Here is a 27,383-nt window from a genome sequence, read left to right as displayed (position 1 = left end):
CAGGGCAATTAATTTACTAATAATTTAAAAATTCCCCCATATACGCTTGTGCCCCGGCACCACGAAGGCCTCGCTGGCTCTTTATAGTTATGGAGAAAAATCCACAATTTAAAACTATACAATTTTCAAAACTGTTCAATTCTTTTTGTAGCATTATTAAGGAAGGAAGAAGCTAGTTATAAGTGATAAGCCACTTCGTATTTCATTTTTCGACCACAATAGAGAATGTTAGTTTTAGATGACTAAATTCCACATCCGACTCTTAGTAACTGGAAATAATGTACTGTATGTCATAATTGGCGTATATGTAACATAAATAATGCAATAAATAATATCCAGAACCCTCCTAAAATAACATAGCAAAGATATAAAACGTAGGTATAGTCCATATTTCAGTCCATACTTTCAAACTTCAGCGGACACATCCAAGATAACCACACAAGCGCGTTGTTATTCAATTGTCGCCATGAACGAATTCATTTCACAAAACTCATCTTGCGGACGGCGGGTGACGACATGACACAGATGTCGATGTCCAGCTAAAAATGTTATAGAAGAGACCTGGTGTTTTATATAAGCTTATAATTGATCCTATTGGTAAAATTTGATTTACCTTACAAGCATTTAATACGTCCTCACAGGCAGCCTCATAGTGCTTGCAATTTATCAGAGACAGAGTACCCTCTTCCATACCCACCCTGTAGGGTAATCCCAAATCCAGTAGGGCTAACAACATTAACCTCAAGTTTTAAAAAAAAACAATATAGCTCAGTTCAGTTCTTAGTTCATGACGTTACGAGCGTGCCCACGTACAATATACCGCAGAATTTTGTCATAATTAAGTAGTTAAATTAATTATGACAAAATTTAAAAACACATAATATTTAAATAATGGAATGGGTACTTGTTTGTGTAATACTAAAATAACAATTTATACAAAAATATCACATCCAGGCCAGCTACTTCGTTGTGAGCGACGTCGGCGACGCGTGCCCGGAAGCGTCACGGCCGCGTGAAGACCGGAAATGGGCAGGATGACCGGATCCTATCTCCACTGCCTACCTGCCGCCATGTTGTGACGTCAGTCGCCCCGTGACACTATCGTCAGATTGTGGATACACTATTTGGAAACTGTTTAATTTTCCTTTTATTAGTATAAAAATTGAATTATAAATATTAAACATATTTTGTGTATAAATTAATATTAGGTATATAAATCTTCCATTGTATAAATATATTATATACGATATTACGTTTTACATGCTCTACAAACTACATTTAAAATAGAGAACCTTTTGTACCATATTTTCTCTATGTTCCGCGCACAAAAATTTTGTAGAAGCTATTTAAATACCAGAAATCTAACGGAAGCTTCCAAGCTTTTGAAAAACTCTTTCTATAAAATCTTCTAAATCGCGAGTCTTCGCGACTTCGGAGCTGAACATCCACGGTTATCATTGCGAGAGTATATAATTGTTGGCAATTTCATGTCTCTATTCAACCCATGAATGGCAACCATTAGGCGAGCCTCTCAGCGCGCCCTCCTCAGCTAATAAGTGCATTTTGCTTTACAGGACTCCTTAGTGCCATTTTTAAAAACTCGTAGTTTTTTAAAAATGGCCGGAGAGACCATTCTGCAGAGTTATAATGGAAATTGTTGTTTAATTGACGCTATTAAGCAATTTAGTTAAGTAATTAATAAGATGCGACTAACGCTCTCGTTTCTCCGCAAGAGCAAGAGCCCGTAAAAGAAAATTTCAAGAAAAAGGGTAACTTTCTCTGGATTGTAAATTAAATTATGCAAAAGTAAAAATTATGCTACCAATTTGTAAAACTTCAAAATAAAGTGGAGTTTATAAGCGTAGTGTAATTTGATATAGTGGTACGTAATATATATACGTACGTATGATTAGATACTTCCCTTCTTATATACGAGACCATAGATACATATTTAGTTAAAGGTATTATTACAGTAATTTACAATGTTTTATGAATATTAAGCATGTAGGTACTTGGAGCAGCAGGTGGTATCCGAATGAGAAACCATGAAGCCACAAACTGTGGGCGGGGAGCGCACGATCGCAAAAACTCAAGGACAACATATTTTAATTGAAGCCTTTATTTCATACATAATATTTTTTTATATAAATGAATAAATAAAAGAAGTTTTTAATGTAGGTTAAAACAAAATTATATAACGATGTCGTTAGATTTAAAACTTGTATAATTATTTTTGGTACGGTACATTTACCTTATTTTTGGTATGGTACATTTACCTTATTTTTGGTATGGTAGGTAGGCAGGCAGGCATCCTGCGCTAAGCATCAGAATCAAACTATTTTATAACTATACAGTAGGTATATACATATTTTAAAATAAGTTAACCTCTTTCTCTAATAGATATAATTCCAGAAATATTGCGTTCATTCACGTAACAGATAACCAAAAACTTTATTAGGTACGTTTATCTAATTGTAAGCCATACGCTAAACTCTTCCCACTGAAGAATTTTACGAATTTCAATATGAAATATAAATTGAAAACAAATTAGGCATAAATATTATCCAAGATAATTTACTATATTGACAATAGAAGTGTTTTAACATATTTTTTGTTTCGATTTAATTTTTTCGTTAATTATTGTAAACAATAAATATTATAAAGGTACAATCGAAAAAATGGCAATTCGCAATTATAAAAAAGAAACGTCCATACGTCATGGAATGTCTTTTACTTAAATATAGCGTGGCACTGAATGTACCTAATTAGCAAGTAGCGTATATTGTGCGTCGCCATTTAAACCATATTCCATATTATTTCGATATGTATTATCCCTGAAAACGGTCCAGAGTAAGTCACGACTCGGTGTCCCGCGGGCGCCCACCTGTGCCCCAGCACTCCCAATATGAGGAAATATTTCATTTCTTAATAATTTCCAGTCATTACCAAACCGCAACTTTGTGCTGTACTCATGATGTGCAGATTTTGAATGCTTTTTTTAAAGTATGATAAGTAAAACTCTATATGTTGAATTCAATGAGTCATTCATGAGAATATTACCAACAATTTTTTTGTGGAGGCAGTTCTAGAAGAACAACCTACTAGAACTGCCTCTCTTGGCATTGCTGTGTCGTAATCTTAGTATAAGTTACTCTACTCGCTTGAAGTTAAAACAATAAGTTTAGTATACCTACAGACTTTTAAAAAAGTCTTAGCTCCCGTCGATGAGGACAGTGACTATCTCGTGCGTCTTTGTGGGTACAATACATTCAATCTAGGTTAAGATAAAATGGACGACTACAGTATGTCTGTTATAAAATTTCACCTCTCAGAATATTTTTTTTACTATCACAAATATGTACACACTCTCGTATACACATACGACGGTCAAAGAAAAAATGGTTAAATGTGGCAATGTAAATTATATAGAATAAGTATGTGAAATTGCTAATCCGCTAATTGTAAATTTTTTTGTTTTAATTTCATAAATTTACCTATTTATAGGTATTATTTAGTGCAGTTTTTCTAAATTTAATTACGTTTTTATAAACATTTTAAAATATGCAACTCTATACAAAACGATAATAAACAGGGTTGCCATACGGCAATGACAATGCCATAGAAAAAAGAAAGATAAATAATTTTATTGAAAAAGATATTCTAATTCGAAATAGAGTTCTATACATTTACATGTTATACCATCAGACTAAAGTAACACAATCTGAAATATCTATGTGTTCTTGAATATGGGAATTTTGGTTAATCTTCTCTTTGTTTTCTAATTTCACCACCTCACTCCTTACTAGCACAATGACGTAACACTGCATTGCTATAAGAAAAACACAGGAGTTAGATTTAATAGGCCTAAAATCATTTTAATCTTTTATTTTTTTCTCTCTTTCTAATCTTTGAACCGTAAAGAAGTTCAAATAATGTTTTGATCGAATTAATATCAATTCTAAATACAGATTCCTAAATAAGTGGTTACTTGAAGCAATTCGGTTGAAGAAACTGAAGATAGGTACTGGTGGGTTAAATGCGTTCAAAGGATTCGTTAGAATCCCTAGAACATCTAATTTTTATAATTGAACGAGTAGACTTTGCAAATAATCTGTAAGAAGATAGTTTCTAACAGTACCTACAAATTATAGATTTTAAATTAATAATGTTAAATACTAGCAGTGTCTGATTGTAGACGCGACGGTTGTAGGTTCAATTCCCATTCGATGGAATAAGTCATGTTCATTTCCTTGTTATGGTAACAAGACAAAGCCCTACGTTGACTTTCGCCTCTCAACACGCAATATCAGGAAAAGAGTAAATTACGCATATTACGCTATTTAGTGCATTTACGACTCCCCATTCACTTACTACACTCTTTGCTCTTATTGAGATGTTTATAACAGGAATTTGAATCCATAAATTCCATCTAATTCATAATTAATTTATGATAGCGTTTGCATTTTAAATATAAACAAATCAAATTTGAATTTTACTATTTAATTTCTTACCTATAACAAACATAGCTATGACAGCCTCGACAAACATTCTCTTGGACATGAGAAAGCAGGACGGCACTAAAGCAGCTAGAGTAGTAGCTACGGCATAGTAGTTGTACAGTCGGAGCATTGCTATGTCCTTCTATAATAAGAATTAACAAAACAAAAAATTTTCAGTTGTTGGCACATTTTTATTGTTTGCATTTAATATACTGAGTACCTACCTAAAAATTAATGCAATAAGTAATTTTAAAAATATATCAGGTATATATTATTAAAATTCACCGCAGTGTATAACCGTATTCTTCACGTACCTACCAATTATCATTTCCCTTAGAAATCTTCACAAAAATTGTTTAATATAACGCAATCATTCTATAAGAAATTTTAAAGGTTATATTAAAAAGAGATTTATTTAATTCTGACCTGGTAACCAGCAATGAGAAGCAAGAAATTAAGTATCACTCCCATCCCAAGGATGCTGAAGAGAACAGTGCAGGTCATGACCTCCACCGATGCCTCTCGCACCACGGGCCGTTGCAACTCCGTCGTTATAATCAAACATGTTACTAACAGCACCGAAAATATCTATAGAAAATATACAAAAAGATAAATAAATGAATTAAGTAATTTATTAAATTAAAATAAATTTCAAAATTATAAAATCTTTTTAGTTGTTTGAAGTCGATTTTAGTTTTCGTTAAAAATTAATTTATCTTTAGTTCATTTTCCTCACTTAACCATTTTTTTAAATTAAAATATAAGCCAAAAATAATAAATATATAAATAAATTTACTTTCATTCTTATACATATATATATATATATATATATATATATATTAAATTGTATAGTACTTACAATATTTATATAGGCAAATAAAATAATGCCCGGGCGTAACGGCAAGCAAAAACAACATCTGCTGACATCGGGCACTTTCACATGCATCTTTGTGAGTCAAAGTAAACATATTAAAATAACTATTTATCCAACGAACCAGCGATAAAACAATGACTGTACAATATCATAAAAACAATAACATGGCAACTACAGTGTATAATTGCATGTGAATTTACTTGTAAATAAAAAATATAGACATTATCGTGACGAAATCTGGGAGCTTCACACTGTATCACGCAGAGCACGTAAGGCAGAGAAAATGACACTGCGTTCTTCACATACCACCCAATTTTTGGGAAATTGTATGTTGAGTGACGTAACTCAACGCCGCTTTTATTTTGTAATGCGAGGAAATGATATCAATTCATTCCCCTGAGATGGAATTCGATCCACAACCTTTGCGTTTACTATCAAACGATGATTCTATACCTACGATGAATATTAATATTCCAAATAAGTAAAAATATATAATTTAAAATAACATACAATTATTATCGATTTATGAACATATTATAACATAAAAAATATATCTATTATGTTTTAGTGTAAAATTGTGGTGCAGTCAATTACTTTCGTTTATCTTAAAAATACTTTTATTGTGTTTTTCTTATAATATTTAAATAAAATATCTGTATATTTCATACTATCTTTTAGCTTAATTAGTTTAATACTTAATAAACTTAAATAACTTTTACTAGTACATTCACATTTTTTATCAGAATACCAACACCTATCACCTATTAAATAATACGTATAACTTCTTTTTATTAACTTTACTGTCAATTAAATCGCTGTTTATCTATCTATCTATATCTATATATATAAAATCGAAAGGTCACTCACTCATCATGAAATCTCAGAAACTACATATGCTAGGAATCTCAAATTTTGCATAGGAGTTACTTATAGGACGTAGGTGCTCGCTAAGACGGGAATTTGCAATATTCGATTTCTAAGGGGTTGTTTTTGGGGTCGAAAGTTTGTATGAAACTTCGTTATTACAAATGCTAGGAGTCTCAAATTTTGCATAGGAGTTACTTATAGGACGTAGGTGCTCGCTAAGACGGGAATTTGCAATATTCGATTTCTAAGGGGTTGCTTTTGGGGTCGAAAGTTTGTATGAAACTTCGTTATTACAAATGCTAGGAGTCTCAAATTTTGCATAGACGTCACTAGGACATAGTCATGGAGACAGAAATTAATAATAACATAGTTCACGCGGGTGAAACCGCGAGCGGGCCGCTAGTTCTTATATATATAAAATCGAAAGGTCACTCACTCATCACGAAATCTCAGAAACTACAAGTGCTAGGAATCTCAAATTTTGCATAGGAGTTACTTATAGGACGTAGGTGCTCGCTAAGACGGGAATTTGCAATATTCGACTTCTAAGGGGTTGTTTTTGGGGTCGAAAGTTTGTATGAAACTTCGTTACTAATGACATTTGTCTTTGTCATTCGTTACTAAATGCTAGGAGTCTCAAATTTTGCATAGACGTCACTAGGACGTAGTCATGGAGACAGAAATTAATAATAACATAGTTCACGCGGGTGTAACCGCGAGCGGGCCGCTAGTTAAATATATATTTATGAAATAATAATATATAGGCTCCATATGGGTGATATTATACAAATTAATAATTATAATTTAGGCTAGTGGTTGCACAGGGGCGCAAAGTGTGACTGTAAACGCGACAGGTTGTGAATTCGATTTCCACTCGAAGAAATTACATATTTTATATCTATATTCATTTTCTCGCTCTAGTGTTGAGGCAATGCGCGGGATTGAGTTCTGCCATTCAACCCACACTTATTGTATTTTTTTACATTTGTATCACAATTATTGTTATTCCATACAACATACATACGTATATGTAATTCGTATTTGATTGATACGATTCAAACGTCAAAAGCAAGTCTCTTAAGTGTCACAATTTATTAAGCAATGACTGTCATCGCCTGCGTAGGCGCAGCAATCGCTCTTAACTCTAATAACCGCTAATAACGTTCAAACATCACGAACTTTACGAGCCTAATGATCGCTTATTGAAAGTTATTGCATAATTGAGCCACCCATGCGACCCTCAGCGGACTCGAACCGATTATCCCCCTTCTGTTTGTTTATTTTTCGTTCAATTACCATCTGGTTCCCGCTAGCAGAGTTAGCGGTATGTTTGCTGATTTAGCTAATAGAGGATCGTAATTCGTACTTAGTAGGGTTAACGTTTATAAGTTAATTGCATATTATTGGGCATTTTATTTAATCGTTATAAGTTAATGTCTTCATATTTCACAGTTTGATAACGTTTTTAAAATGTTATTTCAAACTAAGGATATCCATTATATCCAATCCATTCATATTATAAATTCGAAAGTAACTCTGTCTGCCTGTCTGTCTGTCTGACTGTCTGTCTTTTACGCAATCAGGGCCAAACCGCTAATTTAATTGTGATAAAATACTCATATAGAGATGCTTGAGGGTCTCGGGATGAACATAGGATACTTTTTTTTCTCATATTTGTAATATTGTCGATATAAACCAATATATTAAAATACTTATTAATTTGACATGCAATTTATTCCGCCATGTTAATAACAACCACATACGACTGTTGCCAAGCAACGGCTTGCAAAGTTTATTGTTAGAAAACGTCACCCAAAATGAGCTTGCTTAACGCATCTCTCTATTGAAAACTGAAAATAATTTCATAAATATTCGTATAGTTCAAGCGGGGGTAGCCGCGTTCGGGTCCACTAGTTTTTTATATAAAAATTTAAACATAGCGGAACTTGAACCCACGTCCGTCCTATAACTATCACTATCCACTAAGCTATACATGTTCCTATTACATATTTTTTGTTTTTTTATTTTTTATTTCACTCCTCCCCAGTTATAAATAGACAAATGGGTCGATTGATAAGTATACTTATCTTGGAGATATGTATATTCAACTAAAAAATATATAATTTCCCCATTGGAGAAAATGACATTTTTAATTAAATTTATATTTTCAATTCTTCACTCTGGTGTCGAGGAAAAGCATGGCGGTGAGTTCCAACACTCAATACGCAATGCCTCCTACATTCGATGACAAATGAGGAACGAAGTATCTTAAAGGGTTCTCTGCCTACCCTGCTGTGCGCGGGACACATCGTGAAGCTGATGTAATTTAAATATTTTTAAAGGAAAAACAAACCATTAAAGATATTTTAAAGCGCAATCTCTGTTTAAAAATTTAAAGGACAATTTTTTTAGTTTCTAATGTATTTTCAAACTCGTGTTATAATAACTATATAAAAAATCAACATTGATGTGGCAGCAGCTAAAAAATATTTTGTGTCGGAAACGGAAACGACGACCATTAACTTTTCTTTCACTTCTTACAACACGCATGTTAAGTTACTATAAAAATATCTATACCAATAATAATAAAAATGTTTTTCCCAAAATAACTCAAATACTACGTGTGGCCAAATATAAATTTGTATAAAAATTATATTAGAAAAACCGAATGTAGCAATCGCAGTAAATATATTCTATTTTTACTCTGTATTTCCAAATATGATAATTTAAATTTTGTTATCTGTGTAACCTCACAGTCGCAAGTCTTACGTGAATTGTATTTAAAATATTGAAACTTTTATGTAAAAAAGCCTCTGTATATTTAGTGAACCAAGCTTTACAAAACTTAATTAAGCATTAATAGGTAATAAATTAAACTATTTGGATAGTCTTGTAAGAATAAACATTTTGAGGTTATATTGAAATAATCGGTACATTTTATTTACGCTTTGTAGCTTAAATTATATAATTTTATAAAGAACACTAAATTGAATAGTTGAAGTATATATTTAAAATATAGGTACATAATTTAACTTCTTATTTGATATAGGAAACACCAAAATTCTTACTTCATTATCGTAAACTTTATGCAATTGAACCAGTTTTTTTTAGTTTTGTTGATTAATATTACATTGTAAATCTTATTGTTCTAGAAATGGCTGCACAACTTTTCAACCGCATTGGTCAGCTTGGCTTGGGTGTCGCCCTTGTGGGGGGAGTCGTAAATTCTGCTTTATACAACGGTAACCAGTGTTTTCTAAAGGGAGAAAAACAATAAAAAGTAGTTCTTTCAAGATTCTTACTTACTTTCCTATATATATATATATCTATGTTTTAGTTGATGGCGGTCACAGAGCAGTTATATTCGATAGATTTGCTGGTGTGAAAAATTTAGTTGTGGGTGAAGGAACGCACTTCTTCATTCCGTGGGTACAAAGACCTATCTTATTTGACATAAGATCAAGACCAAGAAATGTTCCTACTATTACTGGAAGTAAAGGTAATTGACTTGAATTATTTTTATATTATAATTTAACTATTATTCTCTCTGTCTGTCAGCCACAGAGTATTAGCAGCCCTGAAATTTGATTCTCTTAACTTAATACACTGTAGAATTGTGTTGATATGTATAATATATAAGGTCTTATTTTTGCAACTAATGGGTGTAAGAATTTGTGGCAACAAAAATATTTTACTTGATGAGAAGAGAAGGAATTAAACATAAAATCTTCTTCCAAACAATAAAAAAAAACTAGTACTGATCTATAAATTATCTTGGTTTTCAGATCTTCAGAATGTAAATATTACACTCCGTATCCTGTTCCGACCAGTCCCAGACCAACTTCCAAGAATCTATACCATTCTTGGTGTAGATTATGATGAAAGAGTATTACCGTCCATCACATCAGAAGTACTAAAAGCTGTAGTTGCGCAGTTTGATGCTGGCGAGCTCATCACTCAAAGAGAAGTATGTTAAATTTAATTTAATTTTGTATGACAATGTATAATGGAAATTAAAGCTAAACAAATATTTTATTATTGTCCAAATTTGTATCTCAATTATCCCAATTAATCGATCCTCTCTTGAGCCTTATTTAAGTTTCATGATAGGCTGAGACTTCCTTAAGACACTCTTTTTCTCATGTTCGATTACATGTTCAGACATTTTATGTTAAGTGGTGGAACAGCACTTTGTCTATCAGAGGTAAAATAAAATATATGTAGTTATTTTAAGTAGGGACCCTCAGCCATGCTGTTTACTATCAGACATTGACCTACTGCACCACAACAGCATCATTATATTTTAAAAGCATTTATTTCTTTTTATATTTCTAAAATTACATTTTCAAATAAAGGTAAATTAAAAACAATTAATTTTTATTAATTGCAGCTTGTTTCACAAAAAGTAAATGAAAGTCTAACAGAAAGAGCTGGACAGTTTGGTTTAATATTAGATGATATCTCAATCACACATTTAACATTTGGAAAGGAATTCACTCAGGCTGTTGAATTGAAACAAGTTGCCCAACAAGAAGCTGAGAAAGCTAGATTCTTAGTAGAAAAAGCAGAACAACAAAAGAAGGCAGCTATCATTACAGCAGAAGGAGATGCCCAAGCTGCAGTACTACTTGCAAAATCTTTTGGAAGTGCAGGTGAAGGTCTTGTTGAACTCCGTCGTATTGAAGCAGCAGAAGACATTGCTTATCAATTATCCAAATCAAGAAATGTGACCTATCTTCCTCAGGGCCAAAATGTGTTATTAAATCTTCCTACACAAAACTAAATTCAATATATAAGATAAGTTCTATGCATTTGCAATTAGTTATAAATAAAAGGTTACATTTGAAAACTTGGTATGGTTCAGCTGGAGAGTAGTCAATAAATAGCTTTATGTTTAATTATGCAATAAAGTATAAATTGTTCAAACAAGTTTTATTATTTATTAGAAAAATATTGCATAGTTTGGATTTTATTTTATATACAATAAAAGAAAACTATATTGTTAGCAAACTTGTGTAAAAGACTATAAAAGTAATAGAATTGTGTCCGTCAGGGGATCCCTTTCATGAGCGTCCATCAAGCTCGTAATTTTTCTCTATGGGCGAGCTACTCTCGCCCCTCCCTTCCTGGTGATGCTATAGACTATCCTAGGCCAACAGCAGTATAGTTACTTCTAGGCAACAGCCCTTAATGGAAGGAAACTTGTGTGAAGTATTGTAATAGGGTGATACATATCACTTATTGCAATTACATAGAATCTGTTTCCGAATAATTTAGAAACATAGACAATGTGTGTTCTTGTTTTTATTTTTAATTTTAACCTCTTCAGATTTCTAACAATATATTATATACTTGCATAAAGATCCAAATCTATAACCAATTGCCTAACATAATTTCAATTCAATTAACCAGAAGTAGAGGCTATAAATAATAAAAACTTTTGTAAAATGTAAATTCAGTTTTATAGGATGACAAAATTGAACACAATATTCACTGGAATGCATCAGCTCTTGATTCGAAAGGGAGATTCTCCTCATCTTTTTCTAACAAACAATTCATATTGTATTCAGTAAAGTACAAGTTTTCTTTTATGCATGCTTCTTTGAAATATTCTTTTTCAGCAGTATTTAAATCACCAGGTAAAGTAAATTTGCAAAGGTCTACATTCTCTTTAAATTTTTTTATAAGGTCATCTACATCAAATTTAAAATGATCACTAACTAAATTATTATTAGTGTTGTGTAAAAGTCTATTTGACATAAGCTTCATTTTATTACAAGATTCTTTTAATTTGTAAACCAGGTTTAATTCATCAATAATACTGTCATCCGAACTCAGTTTCATGGCAGCATTTAATTTTTTTTCAGCCCCATCCAAATCACCTATCATTCTTAAAGCCTTCGCATTTTGAAAAAGGGCTTTTTCATTGTTCCATAGGCTATTCAATCTTTTAAGCTCATTGCATGCAGTACACGCTTTAAGCGGTTGTTTTAGTTTATTATGAGAAACAGCTAAATTAAGATACAATTTCTTTAGTAACATTTCTTGTTTCTTCTCTTCATCTTGATCAGCTAGCCTACATTTATGTAACATATTTACTGCTTTTTTGAATTCACGTATTGCTGCTGTGTAATTATTTGTTTTAAACAATGTTTTACCAGAAGAATAAAATAGTTGAACTTCATGTCTTACTCTATCAAACATATTTGGCTGTGCAAATACGATTTGGCTGCTGTAAGGAGAAAAAATGAATAAAAATCTACCCACCTCATCATTTAAAAATGTGTAATAAAAAATTCTTACCCTTCATTTGGAGTTATGATACTCTTGATAAGTTTTATATAAAAGATACAGTCTGCTTTAGGCTTTATACGTGGGGGAATACCTAATTTCCCATACATAACTTTGTAAGATAAAATAAAAACAGACATCTCCCCTACTAACATTGACTCTATAGCCATTTGTAGACCAGGCAACAATCCATTGTCATTTAAATTAATAACCTACAAATATTTTATTTCATAGTTAGTTTTAATTATAAAAATTTCAAAGATAACCCTGTATATTATTAGGTAAATAAAAATTTTTTTTAAACAGTTAAGGTAGATACATATCTTACCAGTGGCTTGGATATTTTTGCAAAATCAAAAGGTTCATTGCTATTTTCCCAAAATCCTGAGTAAGCAAATGAAATTGTAAATTTTTTATCCAATGGTAAACCTCCACCTTCTTCTAAAATTTTTTTCTTGACAAGACCATTGTTATCTAAATTAGTTAATTGCTTTTGGAACTCCTCTATTGATGTTACTGGTTCTCCAATATAATCAAACTTCATTGTGTCTTCGTTATTTTCGAGTTCAACATGTTCTACTTGATCATAATTTTCATTTAGATGAAGAATTGATCCAGTGGTAAGTAGTTCCCTTAAAAGATGAATAAGAAAAGATCTTAATATTATACACGAGTATTAAATTTTATAGAAATTCACAACAGTTTATTACACTTACCTTAAATCCAAACCATTTTCTATCGCTATAGGAGGGCCATATGATACTTCTGAATTCATACTATACTAAATTTTGTTTATCACTAATTACCTAAGATATCCGGGAAAGCCACCAGTAGCGACGTAAGAACCAATGGAATTTATTAAAAATTATGAGTTCTATGCTATGGTTACTTTAAACTTGTTTAGCAAACAATTTTTTACTTTCATTCAGCAATTAGTTTTGACTGTATCATATTTGAGACTACTACTTCGTTTTCATAACAAAATATAGCTTGTAAGCTTGCCAATTTAGCATGTACTTAGGCAATATCTATGGAGATAACTAATTAAAACAAAAATAATGGCAAATGTGAAATGTTTTTTTTTTTTAATAGCCTGATTTTGCGATGACAGGCACAAAATAATCTGCCAGTGTCATGTATAGTAGAAAACACAGGAATGATATGGTTCAGTAAATTTTGAGAGGAAATATGAACTGATGTATATATATATATATATAAGGTAATGGATGAACTGAATGAACAATAACCTAAAACAAACAAAGAAACATTACATTTGATAAAAATAAATACTAAAAAAAAACACACAGAGAACACCTATAACTTAATATCATTATTTACAATAAACTTAACTAACAATCTAATAAAGGGACTAAAAACTAAAGGTAATATACATTTTACATTAATAGGACGTTGAACATTAGGAGGAAGGATATCATACAAAGAATATAGAAGCTTTGGGCAATTAATTAGAATGTGGTCCGTAGAACCCTCCTCCAAGCCACACTCACAAATAGAATTATCTTTAACCCTTAATTTAGCTAGATGTAGTGGCATACAGGTATGGCCTAGGCAAAGTCTACAAATAGTAGATGTCACAGATCTACTGGCGTGCCTATAACGATAAAACCACTAAAAGGTTGGAACTTCCGGTTGCATAGAAGCGTAATATTTACCTTTTATTAGTATTGATTTATTCCAAAAAAAATTCCATGAAGACTTTAAATCAAATTTTAACAATGACAATAGGTCATGGGAATATATAAAATTATGAGTTACAGGCCCAGAGGACACTGCAGATTTGGCAAAGGAATCAACTATGTCATTATCTGTGATACCAGAGTGGCTCGGGATCCATGCCAGCAATAAGACTACCCCTTGTACGGGGCAACGATGCAAAGCTTCTCTAATTTTGAATACAAGGAGAAAATTAGATTTGCTACGGAAAGGATTTTGCAACAAAGATTGTAAAGCAATCAAGCAATCTGTAAAAAATAATACTTTTTTAAATTGTGCGATTCTGCGAATAAGATGCCTTCAAGCAAAGCTATACATTCACCAGAAAAGGTAGAAGTTTCAGGGGGACATTTAAAACTTAATATAATTTTGTATTTAGGAATCCAACAAGCAGCCCCAACATTGGAGCTATGAGGGGACTTAGATGCATCTGTAAATATGCCTATGTAATCTGGCCAATTTTTAGCAAAACAAATTTGAAATTTTATATTAGCACCTGGATCGTTTTTCACAATACCCAGGCTCGTTAATACAGAAGGATTATACGTAAGCGCACTAAACGAAATAGAATATAAAGAGCGAATAGGAGAAGAGAAAATACAAGTTGAAAGGGATGAAAATTTACGGAAGCTTTTTAAGATACAAGGAAAGTGCCGTGGGGACTTAATGACACGTGACATACGATGAAGACACCTAATCAAAGGATGAGATGAAGACTGTAGGACTTTAGACATAAAACGATCAGAAAGGTATTGGCGACGAAGGTGAAGCGGAGGATCAACACATTCCACTTGCATGGCGTTTGTTGGGGATGACTTCATAGCACCTAAGATTATTCTTATAAGGTCTATAATGAATTTTATCTAATTTGGTTAAAGCAGACCTGTAGCATGGATCTAAATGTGAAACGATAATTGATATCAAGGAACATAAATACTAGATTGATATTGTCAAAATGACAATGTAAATGTATACTTATTACAGTTTATAAATAATCTCGGTAAGCATGTCACTTGTGTATTACGAGCAATTATTTTAAGAAAATGATTCACTTTATATTAATTTCATTAAATTTACTTTGTACGTACGACATTCGAAGTTTTAGTATTATGGACATAATTTTCATTATACATTAATACTGTATACAGGTCCAGGCGATAACCACCAAGTTGACTCTGGAGTCTGGGTACAATTTGCATCCACATTCTCATGATATCTCATTTTGATTTGTAAACTATATATTTTTATCGGAAATAAGAAAACATATTTTTAAGAAATTAAGTATGTTGTTTTTACTACATTTCACTATTTTATTGTTACACTATTAAAAAATATATGTTAAGACGTGTAACGGCATCATATTTACTATTCACCATTTTTCTGAGGGTTCATATAATTAACATTTTTGTTGTCTAAAAATAAATATAAATTTTATTATATACATTTTTTTATATAAATTTGTTATAAAATATATTATATAAACATATAATTTTTAAAGGAGAAAATAATGAAAAGACAATTTATAAAAATAATATGTAGTGATATCTAATATATTATATTACGATCTGCTTTTCTGTTTCATTGCTTGACGTAATACGGCAATGTATGACGATATAAGATCGTCCATTTTATATCCTAAGGAAGTTTCGCAAAGGATTTTTGTTCCTCGAACGAAATTACCCATCGTCATGTGAAAGAAAGTATTGCCAGACGACCAATTGGATATTTGTGAAAACGGATACGTTACAAGCAAATCCTGAAAAATAAATATATTATAATTAGTAAATACTTACTCATTTATAAGTCACACAAATATTTTTTTGTAGTATTTTTTCTTGTTCTCATTTTTATAAATGCTAACTTAACTTATACTTACTCGACTCTGTGGATGAATTACGCTAACTCCGTTTTTATTAATACCTATAATAACCATTTCAGGATAGGAGGGATCAGAAGTTTGTTTAACTTCAAAAAATGCCGTGCCAAATGTTGGAAGTTGATATATCTTCTTTAAAAATTGTTCTTTGGCTTCCTCTTCCCTCATAGCGCCATGTTTAAGATAAGCTGCATTTATAGCCGATTTCCATTGGGAATTTGTTTGAATTCTAATCATGTCCGATGGAATAAACTCTGGCAGCATTTGTGTTATTTGTGGCAGCGCTGTTTGATCAGTGCCATAACGCGCCCTGTATACAAGTGCCGCCAAATCAATTAAATCTTGTTTTGATGTTTTATGATATCCTCGTAAGTATTTTGGAAGTTCTTGAGGGAAATAAAATATTTGGTCTGCATTGTGGTCTCTCCCAGGAACAGTGTTGATCCAAAGTTTTTTCATAAAAAATATTTGATAATTCATTTGTAATTGATTTCCTGTGGAGGAAAACAATGTTAAATATCGAAATCAGTAAGGATTATATATTTTAGCATATATATCAAAGTAAATTATTAAACAATAAAATTATCTATATTTAAATTTCGTTATAGTTTTTATTTTTAGAAATAATTAATACATACTTTAAATGTTATCAGCATAGTAAGTTGTCATTTAAGTATTCAATTTAAAATATATTTTAAACATAGCACGTACTTATTTAACAATGTGTGAAACACAAGCTTAAAATCTTACCTCCTCTTACCGGTCGCGTTTGTTTCATCCATTCAACAAGTTCGTGTATAAAATCAAAGAAGTAATAGGTTTCTGGCACTGAAAAAACTTTATCGATAATTTTCACAAAAAGACTGAAACCATCGCTGTTTTTAAGATTCAACCGCCCAGTTATTTGTTCACATAGTTCTCTAGCTTTGGTGGATGAATCAACCTCGAAGGCTTCGTCGGTATCGTCAGGGAAATAAACTTTGTGGTATATCTGCATACTTCTGTGCTGAATAGCTTCAACTTCAACAACATATGGCGCATACATCCTTTGCCCACCTCTTTGTATTTTGAAAAATCGTTTCAAACAATCTTTTGCGATAGGATGTGGCCGAGTTTTCAGAAACTCCACCACTTCTTTCATTAAAACCTGGCCACAAGTGAATATTCCTGTAGCAAGCCATATTAGTTCCCAACCTCTTTCTTCACTGAGTTGTATTCTATTATTTGTCAATTGTTTCATAATTTGACAGTATACTTCATCTTTTAATATAGGCTCTGTTAAGGCTGTCCTAAATATTTCATCTGTATATTCTGTAGATGATCTCGCTTTTGGAGTAGGCATGTCTCCCATATACTTAAGGATACTAAAGAATGACGCAACTGCTGCTTTGGATAGCTTTTCATCATTTAATATTTTTTTCAATAATGGTTGACGTATTGGATCCCGAGAGTGAACCCATAAGTCCCCTGCAACAGTTCTTTTTGCGGTAGTCAGAGTTGACTGTCTTGAAACGGTAGTATTTATATCATAGTTTTCTCTAAAATGTTCCTTTGCAAACTTTTCTAAGGTGTGCATTCGTTTTCTTTGTATTGTGTTATATTTTGAAAGCACTTTTTTGTCTGTGTTAACATTTCCTTTTTTGAAAACTTCTAATGTCGTAGACGAAGGCATGGTCAGAGTTGGTAGAATATATACTTGTTCTGTAGGGAATAGGCCTTCTTGTCCATTGCATTCTCCATGTCCCCACGTGGCGTTCATTAAAGTTTCTCCAGTTGAGTCTTGTAGTAATGTGATGAGTTCACCTTTCTTGTACTGCAAAAATGAGGCCGCATCGCTATAACCTTGTGAATCACTTTGGGTTATTACGTAGATAGAGCGTCTCTTCAGGCCATCTATAAGATATATAACAAGAGAACTAATTTCACTTGCATCTACGCTTTGAAACACAAACTCTTCCTGCTGTATCGTCCTAATCGTAATTCGGCCAGCTTTATCAAATTCATCATTATCATCATACGCTACATAAGTAACTTCAGCGTATGATATCTCCAAGAGAATATGTTCTGATTGATCCACTATATAAATGCCGGTCCAATTAACAGCTATGATGATAAGGTCTTTGTTAATCGTATCGCCTTTCAATTTTATTGCTTCAAAGAATCTTGAGAACAACATCGGCCATTTTATTTTGGCAAAAATAACTATGTCCTCTTTGCAACGTAGAGGATCGACTGACGTTTGAATACTGGGCGACGATTCAAACGCCTTTGTCACGAGATGTTCCCATTTAGTTAAAGCTACATCATTAGATTGAATAAATTGATTTGGTATATAGTTCACTATTACTTTTCGCAATACATTAGGGTCTATATGCGCTCCATACTCTATATAATGTTGTTGTGCTGCAATTATGGCCAGATCTTTTTCGGAATTACAGCGATATTCGCCAAATTTAACCCCTTTAACGACTTGATGGTATATAAGATTAGTAGCAATTGGATCGTCGGCTGGATTATGCCAAGGGGTGAAAACTTCTTTCCTATAGAATAATCTCCAAGGAGCATTCTTTTCGGGAGTTCCTTGTTCCCTAGCAAACTGTTCGCACTGTGATATCGCATCCATTATGTGTTCTCCCTCACTTCCAAGCGAAAGGACTTTGTCGTATAAAGTAATGTAAAGCGAAAATCCAAATGTATCCACTAACTCTACATTCTCAGCTATTTGCTGACAAATTTCTTCTGCCGTGGTCGCCGAATCAGATTGAACTGTTTTCAAGCCTTCGTCCATTAAAGTAACTGTTAGAAGAATTGGTTTTTTCGTTTTCGTGGCTTGTAATTCAAGCCAACTTGGTGGTTGTGTTCGTGGGCCGTTTTTGAATGTCCTTATTAAGCGTCCTTCACAATATGGAGCATAGCCAGGCGGGCCTTGTCGTATAAAGGAGCGTAAATATTTAAGAAGACGCTCGGAAGGCGGGAAACATCCGACGCAAAGGGATAACAAAATCCAGCCTCGGGCAAATGATGCTTTTGATGGATTATTTGTTAGTTGCTTGCATAACTGAGCAAAAATTTCGTCTCTGTAAAGAATAAACAAAAAAAATTGTAATTATATAAATAAATGTATATTTTGTTTCTAAATATTAAAAAATAAATTTAAGGACATTATATTCAAATTAACAAGTAACTGGAATGTACGATAAAATACACGATTAAAATAACACCAAATACTATTTGTTAGAGTGTGATGTATATTTTCCTTCACACACACACGCACACATTTCTGTTCTCCATTTTCCACTGAATTGTGAAGAGATTGAGTGTTGAGTGGCGGAACTCAACGCCGCTGCCTCGTAAATATTTCATTTTCTAGAATGTGAATCGAACCCAGAACCTGTCGCGCTTACAGATGCACGCTTGTGCCGCCACAACTGTATAGCAAATTATAATATGCATAATATATTTACTCATATTGAAAGGTTGTTGCATTTACCTTAATTCTTTTCTAATAATGCCATGTCCAATGATAAAATGAAGCTTCTCCAAGTTGGAGCTTCGACGGGAATTCAACCAGTTACTATACATTTCGTTAGTCACTTCATCATTTACCAAGTTCTTTAAAAGGTTTTCGTTCAATTTACTTTGTCTTTTTAATGTTCGCTGAAGCATTTTGCTCTTACCTTGCCCGTGTTCTTGTATCATAAGTTCCTAAGATATAAATTGAATTATGTACGGTTGACGAGTCGTGGCCACTCTGAAATTACCTACAGGTGGTTGCGCAGATTTCATTTCGGGTTTTTTTACTTTTGATTATGTCCGAATCCATATTCGGGCATAATCAAATATATTCCCGAATTAACAATGCGCATAAGTTCAGTAAGCCTAACTTAAAGGCTGCCTCGACTCGTCGACCCTACTTTATTATTATTAACGTAACTCGTAATTTGATTTGTGTGCAGTTTTTTTTAATTCATAATAATGGACTTTATTTCTATTGGGTAGTTTAATTATTAATATTAAGATATCTATTAAAAAACATACACCTAAAATACTAACTTCAAATTCTTTGCTCTTCTGGAAAGCGCGTCCCACTGTATCGTACAATTTACTCATGACTGGAACGTTATCACTTTTATCATCAACGTATTTGGGTTCCGCCAAGTCTCCCATAAATCTTAATATAGTTATCCATATAGCTTGAGATGCTATTTTATCAATTGGCGATGGTAGATCTAAAAGGGAGTGTTTCAAAGGTTTTCTTGAATATTGATGGCTAATGTTCCCAACAAAGTATGTTGCAGCGAATTTTTTGAAATTGAATTCGTCAAATTGTTCCTCTTCTTCTTCTTGGGGTAATGGAATAACGCTTGATAACGCTGGCTTGACGGTTGATGTCTGTAAATATATCAATATGTATTGCTGTTTTAATACTATACCTACCGTGGATTAATATGAACGATACTTTTATTACTAAAATATATTTTCACGAACTCGGATCACAAAGAGACGCGATTGTATCGATCTATAGATCTATTCGGGGCAATGAAATATTAAAATTTTTCCCCTCTAGAAAGATAAAGTCACAATGTCTCGAATTCACGAAAGTGGGGAACGAAGTGTCTTTATAGTGTATTTCTTGATGTTATACAAATACAAGATAAATCGTGAAACTAATAAAAAATAATTAGGGTAATAATATATATATTTACCATTCCAAAGCCTGTTCCTCTCACTGTTCCAGCTGGAGTTGCCGTGTCTTTTAAGAAGCCGAATACATCATCAACATATCTGTCATCAATGATCGTTGTATTTTGTACATCACTCTCAGGGACCACTTCCTTGGCTATCCAAATAGAAGACATCAGTTCCCCATATTTCTTCTCATGATCATCCTCAGCTTTTTTAACATCTGAAATTCCTTTCTTATCACTTTTCAATTGCTCTAACTTAGCTTTCATAATCTGACCCTTCTCTTTGATTAATTTTCTTATAAGATAACCCCTGCAATGAGCTTGAAAGTTTCTGAAAAATCCTCTCAAGTTAACAAAAGTCTTTCTCAACTCCCTTGACTTGATAACGGCTTGCAATCTTAGATATCCTCGTCTCATACGCAAGAATTTACTCCTATAGCCGCGTGCTCGGAAATGTTTCTGTATTATAATAGCAGCTGCTCTCAGCTTCAAGTATCTTTTCCTATAAATGAATCGCCTAGCGTTAGCCTGCACCCGTTTAACAGCAGTAATAAGTATTTTATGACGTAACTCTTCTAATAGTGCATCATGATGATCTTTGAGGAACACTTTAGTGTGACCCAATCTGTAATCGTCGTCGTTTAATACTTCGCTACATATTTTTTTGGATGCTGCTTTGCAATCCGTTTTTTCAGGTAATGGTATACCGGGGACGACCAGCCGGTAACGGTGTACGAATTCTGTGTACGTATAACGTATTGGATAACCAGCTTGTCTTATTTTAGCGGTTTCCATTAACCCAGCATATCGAAGTTGTCGAACGCATAATGCACGGTCGAAAAGCTGAAATAGTAATAAAAATGTAATTAGGTAGGTATATTTTACAAAAAAAGGTGTAATTTTTATTAAAATTGTTACATTTAAGCTGTATTTATTTACAATTAGCTTTTGATTGGGATACAGCAATAATTATTTTTTCACGGCCGCCGAAATAAGAATAAATAGCATAGCGTAATAACATAGATAGATATAATGAAATTGAATTTTATTTATAGAATTTGACTGTAAAATGCGATTGTTGTGGTTTCGATTCTCACTCAGAGTAATGAATTATTTTCATTTCCCCAGTCAAGCACACAAAGTAAGTCAGCTTCCCAAATACTAGCGAAAAACCGAGAATCAAGTGTCTAGATATTAACTTCTGACTACCCTATTACAGGGTGAATAAACGGTGAGGAACAATAAATATACAACTTACCCTAGGCTTTTTGTGTTCATTGGGTTTTATACATCTCACAAAGAAAGGATGACAAGCATGTAAAGTTTTCATTAGTGAGTCTAAGGAGGTCTTGAATTGGTGACTTAACGATAACACTTTTCTGCTTCCGCTCTGTTGCGGCGAAGTGTCCAATGCAAATAAAGATTTTAAAAACGAATTACTAGATTCAAGTATCATTTCTTTTATATCTGCCGTTAACATGTCCCTGTTTTTGTCTAGGAAGCCTGTATAAAATATAATATTAATAAAAATACGTAATATTTGACTAATCGATAACAACTAACAATGAATAATAGTAGTAGTAGTAAAACTTTGTTGAAAAAAGAAATATCAGGTTACCTTTAACGTCGTACTGTACATCTCCAGCAAAATGTCTAACACCAAACTTATGTTCATGCGTGGATTTTGGAGCGATATAACAACTCTTACTGTTGTGATTACTATTCAATTTAGAGAGCAATGTGAGGTCTGTTCCTTTGGGGAATCTAGACTCCTCGTCGATAAGGGAAAGTAAATTCATAGGTTTCTGGCCAATTAAGTCCAAATTCTCTTGATTATCTACATAATTGATATTCGACCATACTATTCCTTCCTTGGCATATTGTTCTTGTTCCAGCTTAAAAATATGTTTTACGAAAAACTGTTGTAAATTTTCATTAGCATAATTAATGCATAGCTGCTCGAAACTATTAAAATCGAAGTTTTCAAAACCAAATATGTCAAGAATACCCACTGAGCCACTAGTGAGTGGTCGATCTTTGTGTAAAGTTTTATTTATCATTTCCACTATGAATTCAAATATGTGTCCGTATATAGCTTTGACAAGTGCGTCACGACTTTCAATGGCTGATGCCGCCGATATAGGCGAAACCACTCTGTCTCCTTGAACCAATAAGGTTTTTCGCGTTAACGCCTCACAAAGCCTCGCTTTGTTAACACCTAATAGACTAGCAATTCTATTTGCATTAACTGCATCAGATACTTCCGATGTGTCTATATTATTCACGTTCAACGGTTTGAACTTAAGATTCCCTAAATGTAAAATTGAAGCTAAAAGTGTAAATATGCCCCAAACATCGTTATCAGAAAAATTAAGAACTTTAAAAGCTGATCTTATGTCCGAAAATTCTATAGCATCATTGCGGCCATCACACGTGAGCATGTTGCCAGAATTTAAATATTCAAAGTCGGCTGGACGTCCTAGCTCTAAACGTTTTTTCTCATCAGCAGACAACCCTGTTACCAATGAATAAAATATATGGTAGTTTCTTTCGCCCTTATTTTGTAGCACTATCCGTGATTTCTCTAACAAATACTGGTCGATATTCCCGCCTTCTATAACTCCTTTTTTACTAAAATATATATTTATATATTTCCCAAAACGTGATGAATTATCGTTTTTAACAGTTTTTGCATTTCCAAAAGCTTCCAGAATCGGACTTGTTTCTTGTATTTGTTGCTCTATCCAAGAATGTTTACCGCTGGCAGCTGCTAGGTATTGGAGTAATAATTTAGTGCTTTCTGTTTTACCTGCACCACTCTCTCCACTGAAATGGGTAATTTTCTTAATTTTATATTTTAAAGCTTTATAAGTACTTAGAATTTTAAAGTTATTTTTAAACAAAAATGTATTTCCCCAAAATTTTTAAGTAAGTATTTCGAAAATATCTATTATTATAGAATTTATCAATTATATCTTTATATCAGCTGGATATTTGGATAATAAATATAATCAAGCGTGCAATACGTAAATAATATTTAATATGAACCTTATTACAATGCACTGATTAGTCGAGGTGTCCAGTAATTCTCGGTAGGAGTCATTTCCAATAGCAAATATGTGCGGCGGTATATCACCAATATTGCTATCTTGATAAAAATGTATTTGATCCATTGTGTATATTGGTAGTATTTCATAAGGATTTATTGCAATTAACATGGAGCCTGTGTATGTCTGAAATAATAAGCAAAAGTAATGTTATACTTATAGCTTCACATTGTATCCTGCATGTAGTAGGGTAGGGGAGCCTAATGTTAAGAGGATCCGCTCCCCGCTTTCCTTTTTCATTTCATTTATTTATTTTAGGATATTGACATTTAGAAAATTTTAAAGTACAAATTTTAATTGGAAAACTTAAATGGTACCATTTATAAATCACCAGTAAATCACCAGTGGCGCAGAGACACAAAATGTGATAATGAAAATGAAATATTTATTTAAATTTATATTTTAATTTTTTCGCTCTGCTGTTGGGATAAAGTTCGGCGTTGAGTACCGCCACTCAAAACGCAATGCCTCCGGAATTGAGCGAATAGTGGAAATCAGAGTGTCTTAACACTAGTTCCTTCTGCTTACCCTGCTGTGTGCGGGATACAGCGTGATTTTTTTATCATTTATTATTTAAATTAGTCAAAGCAAGCTGGAATGTTATATGGAAGCTTATAAATATGTCTGTATATTTATATCTATAAATTCATCTCATAGTAAATATGTCCAACTAATAAAAAAAGGTTGCAGTGGATTCAACTCTCACATACAGACAAATAGATTCCCTGTCAATAACATATATTTAAAATATCTAAATGTTTTAATTTAATAAGTTTCAGCATATTACTATACTTCTTACATATATAAGCTGTTGGTTGTATCTTATATGTAAATTCCTCAGTATTGTGTACTCCTGTAGTTCCCCCAGTGTGATCATGTCCTCGACACTCGTAATGGATGTCGCGTGTAGCGGCTTAATAACATTTGTAACAGCTGTAGAAAACACCTCCCCATTATCATCTTTAACTTGTATTCTTCCTCCAGAACTATTTAAAATCTTAACTGCGATTGGCACCTCAAATTCTGTTTTCTTCTCTGGTTGCAACCACACATATTCCTTAAAAACAATTTAAAATTGCCAATATCAGCTGTTTTCCAAAGAATTTACAGGTGTCTATTAACATATTACTTACAGATATTTGTATGCGGTCAGCCATTTTGAATCAATTCTTGAGATTCTACTTAATCACTAAAACATTTCTAAATTTACATCACTGTCACAATATTCAATGAGAACTGAAGTATTATGCTGTATTTTATCAACATTCTACAATATTTATCATTATTGTAAAGATAAATCAATCTTATCATGAATATTCAAAGATAGCATGTATGACCACATCATTAGACCTTTAATACTAGCACTTTAATAGTTTTGTTATAAAAATTCTGTCTACACATATTATAGTGATAAGAAAATTACTTGATCTTGTCAGGAACACAAACTTAACATTCTTTAAACAATTAAACAACAATATAAATTAGTAAATACAATTTATTATAATAATCCAGCATTACAAACAAGTTAACCTATTGATGATTCCAAATTATTTTTTCTTTTCATCTTTCTCTTTTTTTTCTTTTGTTTTGTCATCAGATTTTTTTTCTTCCTTCTCATCTTTTTTTTCCTTCTTGTCTTTACTGTCATCCTTCTTACCCTCTTCAGCATCTCTGTTTGTTATTTTGTTATTGATAAGATTGTGCAATGCTATAATTGACCTCACTAAGGCCGCTAAATATACTACTAGAGATTGATCATTAGTCTTTATATAGAGATTATCAACAAAATTGTCACTAGTAATATCTGGTAACAGATTAAATATATCCTGAAGCTGGTATATAATTTGGTGATTCATTGGTAATGAACCCTGGCCTACTTGGACAAGGTAATCTCTTATTTCACTCAATTGTGAGTGGAGACCTCTAAGGCCGAGCAGTTGATTGGTGATACGTTGGGAGAGACTGCCTACAGTTGTGTCTTTAATATCTCTAAGAAGATGTTCTACACCAACTTCCTCAGCTTCTTCAGCCCCAATTTCACTAGGTACATGTTCAAATGTTCTAGTAGTTGGACTACCATCATCATGCACTTCCTCCACTGCTTGGTAAGCCTCTGTAGGTAAGCCCAAGTCTTTGGGCTTAGCATCTATTATAACAAGTACTGAATTCGGACAGTATCGTCTAATCAATTCATTAATAGCAACATCATTTTGATGTAGTTTAGGCCCTGTGTGATACCAGCCAACTACTTTCTCTCTGGCATTAACTTTTTTAAACATCCCATACATGTTTTCCAAATAATCATGATCTAAGAACCAAACTGATTTATCTTTATCATCTTCATCAAAGGGTACTGAAATTAAGAAAAAAATATAAAAATTAAAAAAAAATCTAAGTATTATGCTGTGGCACTATTACTGAGCATATATTTTTAACCACATTTAACATGTAGTGGCAGTCAAATGGAAATACCCAACGGTGTGTATGACACAATCTAAGTTCCCAGGGTCACTCTGATCATATGTACAGTAAGTTATATTTGAAACAATTAAAATTATTATCTTTAGATAAATAGAAAATACTATAGAAACTAGTTAGTAGTAGTTCCTGAGATAGTGCATAAAAGCAAATATCTCTTTAGCTTTATAATGTTAAGTTCAATCTTTAGAATCTCAAAATATTCAACTATGAAACATGCTTCTGTACTAAAGATATAAGACAGTAAATATATTTGTTGAACAGTTCATTGAAGTTAAATAAATTACAGTAGTGTAATACTCTTTTCAAAAATATTTTTAAGCCATTTTTCATACCTGCAAAGCTGTTTGAGACATCTAATACACCCTTAGCTCTCCAACATCCTAAAAGAACTCCAACGACTCGCTTTTGGTTTCCTATTTTGCCCATTCTATTAAAGTGATCTACAACACTCAGCAACACCAGTGGGTGAACAACCACTTTGGTTGTAACTACTTCTTGACCAGGCATTTTCTAATATATTGTTAGCGTATTCTGAGTATTAAACAAAGAAAGAAACAATCCAATCATGAACTATACAAAGGTGATTGTTAACGCTAAATAATTACTAATTTAATTTTCTTTACAACAATACAAAAATCGCCGATCACCAAGCAGTCCACAGAATATAAATTACAATTACACTTAAATAACAAAATTTGACAGTCATCATAAAAAATACAATTTTTGTCTATGATATATAATAATATCGATTACTGCCGGAATTTATTTTGCCGCTAGGAGCACTAGTGTTACGAGGAGCATTTTAAACATTTAATTGCTATGGAAAAGTCATTGTTGGTTCTTTAGCTTAGCTTTAGCAATTTTATTTGAAGTAAATCATAGATAGTATATATTTATAGAGACAAATAGTAGACCACTACGCGTCTTGTTGATAGATGTTAGCATAGTTCTGTAGAACCAGTTCAG

The 27,383-nt window shown here is 32.6% G+C and overlaps 5 protein-coding genes across 11 annotated transcripts; 1 reads left to right on the top strand and 4 right to left on the bottom strand.

Annotated features, from left to right (window-relative positions):
• Positions 1-3,623: 3,623 nt before the first annotated feature.
• Positions 3,624-5,743, bottom strand: LOC146541608 (uncharacterized). Its single transcript, XM_085195292.1, has 4 exons — positions 5,359-5,743; positions 4,926-5,087; positions 4,512-4,641; positions 3,624-3,829 (listed from the first exon to the last, which is right to left on the bottom strand). Exons 1-4 carry the CDS (start codon positions 5,443-5,445, stop codon positions 3,702-3,704), a joined length of 507 nt encoding a protein of 168 aa, XP_085051418.1. The 5' UTR covers positions 5,446-5,743; the 3' UTR covers positions 3,624-3,701.
• Positions 5,744-8,946: 3,203 nt separating this feature from the next.
• On the top strand, positions 8,947-11,169 carry Phb1 (prohibitin 1). The gene is made up of 5 exons (XM_085189619.1): positions 8,947-9,103; positions 9,393-9,482; positions 9,578-9,739; positions 10,026-10,207; positions 10,631-11,169. The coding sequence occupies exons 2-5, from the start codon at positions 9,395-9,397 to the stop codon at positions 11,021-11,023; spliced, it is 825 nt and encodes a 274-aa protein (XP_085045745.1). The 5' UTR covers positions 8,947-9,103; positions 9,393-9,394; the 3' UTR covers positions 11,024-11,169.
• Positions 10,601-15,230, bottom strand: LOC146541606 (inactive peptidyl-prolyl cis-trans isomerase shutdown-like). 7 transcript variants are annotated; one of them, XM_085189557.1, is made up of 5 exons: positions 15,149-15,230; positions 13,248-13,778; positions 12,860-13,163; positions 12,544-12,743; positions 10,601-12,472 (listed from the first exon to the last, which is right to left on the bottom strand). In XM_085189557.1, the coding sequence occupies exons 2-5, from the start codon at positions 13,304-13,306 to the stop codon at positions 11,731-11,733; spliced, it is 1,305 nt and encodes a 434-aa protein (XP_085045683.1). In that variant the 5' UTR covers positions 13,307-13,778; positions 15,149-15,230; the 3' UTR covers positions 10,601-11,730. The 7 variants fall into 7 exon arrangements, with proteins under 7 accessions (XP_085045683.1, XP_085045709.1, XP_085045674.1 ...); XM_085189583.1 differs by having other exon boundaries at positions 10,601-12,469; XM_085189548.1 differs by having other exon boundaries at positions 14,205-15,216.
• Positions 15,231-15,784: 554 nt separating this feature from the next.
• LOC146541605 (myosin-VIIa-like) lies at positions 15,785-25,226 on the bottom strand. The gene is made up of 11 exons (XM_085189512.1): positions 25,070-25,226; positions 24,736-24,993; positions 23,878-24,062; positions 22,448-23,655; positions 22,088-22,332; positions 20,848-21,672; positions 20,195-20,533; positions 19,632-19,846; positions 16,892-19,218; positions 16,142-16,635; positions 15,785-16,021 (listed from the first exon to the last, which is right to left on the bottom strand). Exons 1-11 carry the CDS (start codon positions 25,091-25,093, stop codon positions 15,824-15,826), a joined length of 6,318 nt encoding a protein of 2,105 aa, XP_085045638.1. The 5' UTR covers positions 25,094-25,226; the 3' UTR covers positions 15,785-15,823.
• A 187-nt stretch (positions 25,227-25,413) lies between these two features.
• On the bottom strand, positions 25,414-27,098 carry Rpn8 (regulatory particle non-ATPase 8). The gene is made up of 2 exons (XM_085189613.1): positions 26,750-27,098; positions 25,414-26,289 (listed from the first exon to the last, which is right to left on the bottom strand). The coding sequence occupies exons 1-2, from the start codon at positions 26,922-26,924 to the stop codon at positions 25,484-25,486; spliced, it is 981 nt and encodes a 326-aa protein (XP_085045739.1). The 5' UTR covers positions 26,925-27,098; the 3' UTR covers positions 25,414-25,483.
• Between the last annotated feature and the right edge of the window lie 285 nt (positions 27,099-27,383).

The sequence above is a fragment of the Heliconius melpomene genome, chromosome 1 (genome assembly GCF_056956725.1).
Source record: "Heliconius melpomene rosina isolate 202511_hmr_F chromosome 1, ASM5695672v1, whole genome shotgun sequence".
In the NCBI taxonomy this organism is placed as follows: Eukaryota; Metazoa; Arthropoda; class Insecta; order Lepidoptera; family Nymphalidae; genus Heliconius; species Heliconius melpomene.
This window is presented reverse-complemented; position numbering and strand designations above follow the sequence as displayed.